Source organism: Buceros rhinoceros, unplaced genomic scaffold (genome assembly GCF_000710305.1).
Source record: "Buceros rhinoceros silvestris isolate BGI_N320 unplaced genomic scaffold, ASM71030v1 scaffold13960, whole genome shotgun sequence".
In the NCBI taxonomy this organism is placed as follows: Eukaryota; Metazoa; Chordata; class Aves; order Bucerotiformes; family Bucerotidae; genus Buceros; species Buceros rhinoceros.
In genome coordinates, this window is record NW_010389131.1 from 22,137 (window position 1) to 26,742 (window position 4,606).

Below are 4,606 nucleotides of genomic sequence, written 5' to 3' on the forward strand. Positions count from 1 at the left end.
CTGGTGCTTGGGAAGGGCTGGAGGGCGTTGTGAACAGCCTCCGAGGTGTCAGTTGCCTGGAGCCTGAAGTCACCCTGCCAAAGGTGGGACTCAAAGAGATGAGGCCCTCTCTCAGAGTGCTGGGTAACATGTTACTAGAATCACTTTTTGCTGGTGAGGAAGGCTTTTCACTTGACCTTGTCACAGGCTGGCCCTTCCCCGGAGACACGATTATGCTGGATACTAGCGAGCTTTCAACGATTTCCTGGCTTAACCTCCTCAACACTACCAGGGGGCTTCGGGCGACATCCATCTGTCCGTTCCCATCAGCTCTGGAGCTCTGTGAGTGAGAGCTGCACTCGGAGCGAGGGGTGTCAGGGCAAAATGCCAAACCTCCCAGGATCTCACAGCCTTCGTTCTCGACAGGCTGGCTTTGGCCTCGTCCGCCCAGTGATTCTGCAGACAACTGAGGGGTTGCATCAGAGGAGTCCAAGGGCTGACAGCTCTGAAAAACAAAAGGATGATTCTCCAAGAGGAGTGTTCTCTATCGGCAGAGCACACCAAGGGCTCACCCAGCACACCGGCAGCCGTTGCCTGGACTGCAGACCCCCACTCCCTGATCAGAACTGTGTACTCCAAAACAGGGGACATGAGGTTAGACTTCGTACACCCCCCCACTAGCAATGGCACAGAACAACTACTCTGTAACTGCTGTAGATCCAGCTCATGCTGGAAATAGCTAGACACCCACTAAAACCTTCTTCTGTGCGGTGAGGCAAAGCAGGCACAGAAAGCAACATTGCTGAAGAACCCTAGTAAAGCCTCTTCACAGAAGCGCACTTACATTAAGGCTCTCAGCGATGGCCTTCCTCAAGAGCTCCTCCTCTTCCTCTTCCTGACAGTTCACTTGTCTGGCTTCTTGCTCACTCATTTTCAAGGCCAGTGCAAACTGCTCCTCTTCAGTCATCTCTACAGCAGAAGAGGGAGAATGTCAAGTCGCAGCTGCAGGTGTATGTAAATGCCCAACATACATGTCACAGATCAGGAGAAACCTCCAAGTGTCCCACCTTCCCAGCAGGAACACAGAGGAAAACATCTAAACCTCGGCTTTCCTGAAAAGTTGTCAAAGCTGGAGCAGGCAAAGGTAACCCACATCAGGAACTTCAGCAAGGGTTTCTACAGCAATCTAAACTCCGTCTCCCTGCGCGTATTAACTGCAACAGGACATTTTATTTGCCCTCAACAAACACCACACTCTACAGCTGCAGAACACGTGTTTGAGGAGAGAGGAAAAGGACAGATTTCCCCAGTGTGCTCATTTTTATATCAGATAGGCTCAGCAGAGAGGCAGGATAAAGAACACGTCATCTTTAACACACCTTTTTTACTAGCCAAACAGCACATGTCGCTGCCTTCTGACACACAGGTACCCGCGATACCACAGGAGACCGACACGGGAAAAAAAGAGCTACATGTTGTTCACCCCAAGCCGCAGGTCGAAAGCTCTGTGGAGGATAATGTTACTTGCTCGGTGGTATTATGGAGGATCCTTCACATGCATACATCGCCCTTCTGCTCACATCACCGCTCCACTGCATCACTAAGTCAGTCATGCATGGGAAACAGGTTTCCTACAGTTGTAACTGCTATTTCAGCAGAAAATTCCTTCCTGAAATATCCCTCACTCAGAGCAAACCAGAAGCTGCGACTGGCTATTTAGAATCAAAGCAGTTAGTTACTTTGGAAAACATTTATTTACTTAGATTCCACCCAACACTTCCACCAGGCTTAAAATATACAATGCCTGCAGAACGGAGTGCAGCTTGGAAAACAACTCGACAGCACTCTCAGGAGCTGAAAAATACATCTTCTCACTTGAAACAAATTGACAGATTTCCTTCAAAACCCACTCCCTCCTTCCGGCAGAATCCTGCCCGCGCCATCTCATGCGTGAACCAAGAGGTTTGCTCCCTGATGGGCCAGAAGAGCCCTAAGAGACGCGACTTGAACGGGAAGGCCACCCGAGCACAAAACATGCCTTCGCTGCAGCCCGTTTCAGAGAGGCATTTCCCTGGATAACGGTATGTTCAGAAGTTGCAGGCTCCCATTTTCTAACCCATCCTCTCCCTACCAGCTGCCACCAAAATACAGCAGCGCGGTCTCTCCTGAGCAGCCCGGGACTGCGCTGGGCTGAGCACAGCCTGTGCATCCCAGCCCTGCCACACTGAGGTGCATCCACATGGCAGCAGCCCTGGCTGTGCTCTGCCCTTCCCCCAGCTCGTTGCAGGCTGGTTCTCCCCCACCCAAGCAGGATTTGAAGCATTTTTTGACAGTTCTGATCACCAGCCGTAGATTTCTTTACGTGTCCTACTAAATCAGCACTTAGCTATAGGTTGGGTTTGGTTTGTTTTTTTAATTTCGTTAAAAATTAAGAAGGAGGTTGAAGTGAAGGCAGACTGCAGCACACTCAGGGCTCATGGGGATCTTTTGTCCTTGGACAAAGTCACTCTGATGTTACAGCCAGGAGGGACCAGGGGAAAAATAAATGCATCCTTTAATGGAAAGCATGCGACAGCCCAGTGTATGAAGAAGGCTCCCATCCCCACAAACACCAGTAATTTCCACAATACCAAACACCTCCCAAGCATTCAGTGAGCGTGTGCTGACTTGTTTCCCTGCCCAAACCATCACAACAGTGAGGCCAGATGCTGCAAACTCTGACATGTGTAAGAAAACTGGCGCACGTGGTCCGTGCCCCACGACACAAGACTTTCCACGTGCTTACATTAAAAGGGGGGCCTGAGCATTCACCAGTTCAGGCTATCAACATCCATGAAGCTTAATAAAAAGAAACATTTTTTGGCGAGTTACTACTGTACATTTTGTTTTCTTCTCCCTCCCTGGCACAGCAATTTCCCCTCTGGGGACAGGGAATGTGCCAGACAAATGCTGCCTCTGGCAAAGAAACCAGCGACAAACAAGATGCACTTACTGCACGTTCCAGTTGAGTAGGTGCTCTGCAGACGGGGAAATCTCGGGTTTAAATCCACCTGACATTACGGTGGGGAGAGCGAAAAGCAGCTCTGCTCACACCTTCCAGGAGACCTGACCTGCTTTAGGCTGAGCAGCCCAGAGCTGTCGGTATTCTGTGCTCCACATCTGATCGCTTCTCAGCACCGTGCGTTTTATTAAACTTGATGTTGATTGCACCGGTCATAATTTACGATGATTAGAAATCCAAAGCGTTGCGTTAGCCCCCGACCGGTGTGTGCAAACAGAGCTCTGGAGCGCTCCAGGAGCGAGCGGCAGAGGCAAGCCGTGCTGCGGGGCAGGGGTTCCAGCAGCCCGGGGGGACACGACCCTCTCTGCCTGGAAAGACAAGCTCCATCACGCTCCACTCACACACATCGCACACCTCGCAACAGCCCGTTCCTGTTCCTGGGTGGGGAAGCTGGGAATTCTGCGTTTCACTCTCCAAAATCCACTCGCCACAGGACCGCACCAGTGCCTCTGCTGGGACCAGGGCATCCAAGGAACCCACAGATGGGAAGGAGGGGTCAGGGAGAAACTGTTTTTAAGACACTGCAGCCCCAAACAAATTAAAGCATTTCAGAGCCTTTTTAAATGCTAATACGGCAATTTGCTAAGCGATTTATGTTCCATTTTGACATTTGCAAAGTGAATTAGATGCAATACCCCACTAGTTGTAGTTCTAACACTTACTAATAAGAGATTTACTCAAAAATAATGGAAATGCAGGATCTCAGTACTTCTGCATATCCAAAGTGCAATTACAGCAAAAACATTCAAATGTGCTTTAAAGCACCGACTTCCTCTGGAAAAAGAGAGAGAGAGAGAGACTTCTTTAGAGTTTGTATTTCCATTTATCCTGTCAGGATGAAACGTCACAGATATATTTTAGTTATGGCTTTAGGTTAAAATGAATAAAACCACAACAAAGCAAAAATGGGAGGATACGCTTTAGAACCAGAGCCTGCAAATATCTGAAATTTTCCAGTCTGCAGAAGAAAGAACTCGCTCTACCCAGAAGCGCCGAATCTTTACAAAAGAACAATTTGCCTCACAACTCAAAGAATTTATTTAAAGACACTGAGAAAAATAATTACTACTTCAAATCTTCATTTGCCTAAAAGCAAACACCAAAAGTCTAATTATAGCTTCCCATAAATGAGAGAATAGACCCACCATCACACGTGCTTAAACCAGCGACCGCGCGGTGCCAGGCACCCCCCACCGTCTCCTGCGCTTCGAGGAGGTAGACGCAACATGCTAAAAAAAAAAGGCAGCCTTTGCCCCAGGAAGAGAAAAAACTATTATCAAGAATTTTACCATCTAGAAATGCAGCAAAACTCCTCCATTACACCACAGCCCTGCCTTCCGCAGATTTTCTGGCGCGCACCAAACACCTTTCATGCAGCACCCGCTCCCAAAACCCAGCACACTCAACGACGCAACACGGACACCCAACTCCAGCAGCTCTCTGTTCTAAGCACCATGTTTGGTCACATTTTAATGACATCTTCACAGGGGGCTTCAGCTTTTATTTGGTGTTCTGCTGGTTTGGGTTTTTTCCTTCTTTTTCTCCGCAAAGAAAAGGAACTCTTTC

The 4,606-nt window shown here is 48.8% G+C and overlaps 1 protein-coding gene across 1 annotated transcript in view; it reads right to left on the reverse strand.

The window, feature by feature from the left end:
• Nucleotides 1-4,606, reverse strand: part of UIMC1 (ubiquitin interaction motif containing 1) — a 35,531-nt gene that overhangs the window by 22,077 nt on the left and 8,848 nt on the right. Inside the window, exons 3-4 of the mRNA XM_010133167.1 lie at nucleotides 824-948; nucleotides 9-484 (exon numbers count right to left, since the gene is read on the reverse strand). Coding sequence (XP_010131469.1) covers nucleotides 9-484; nucleotides 824-948 — 601 coding nt within the window. The remainder of the gene's footprint in view (nucleotides 1-8; nucleotides 485-823; nucleotides 949-4,606) is intronic.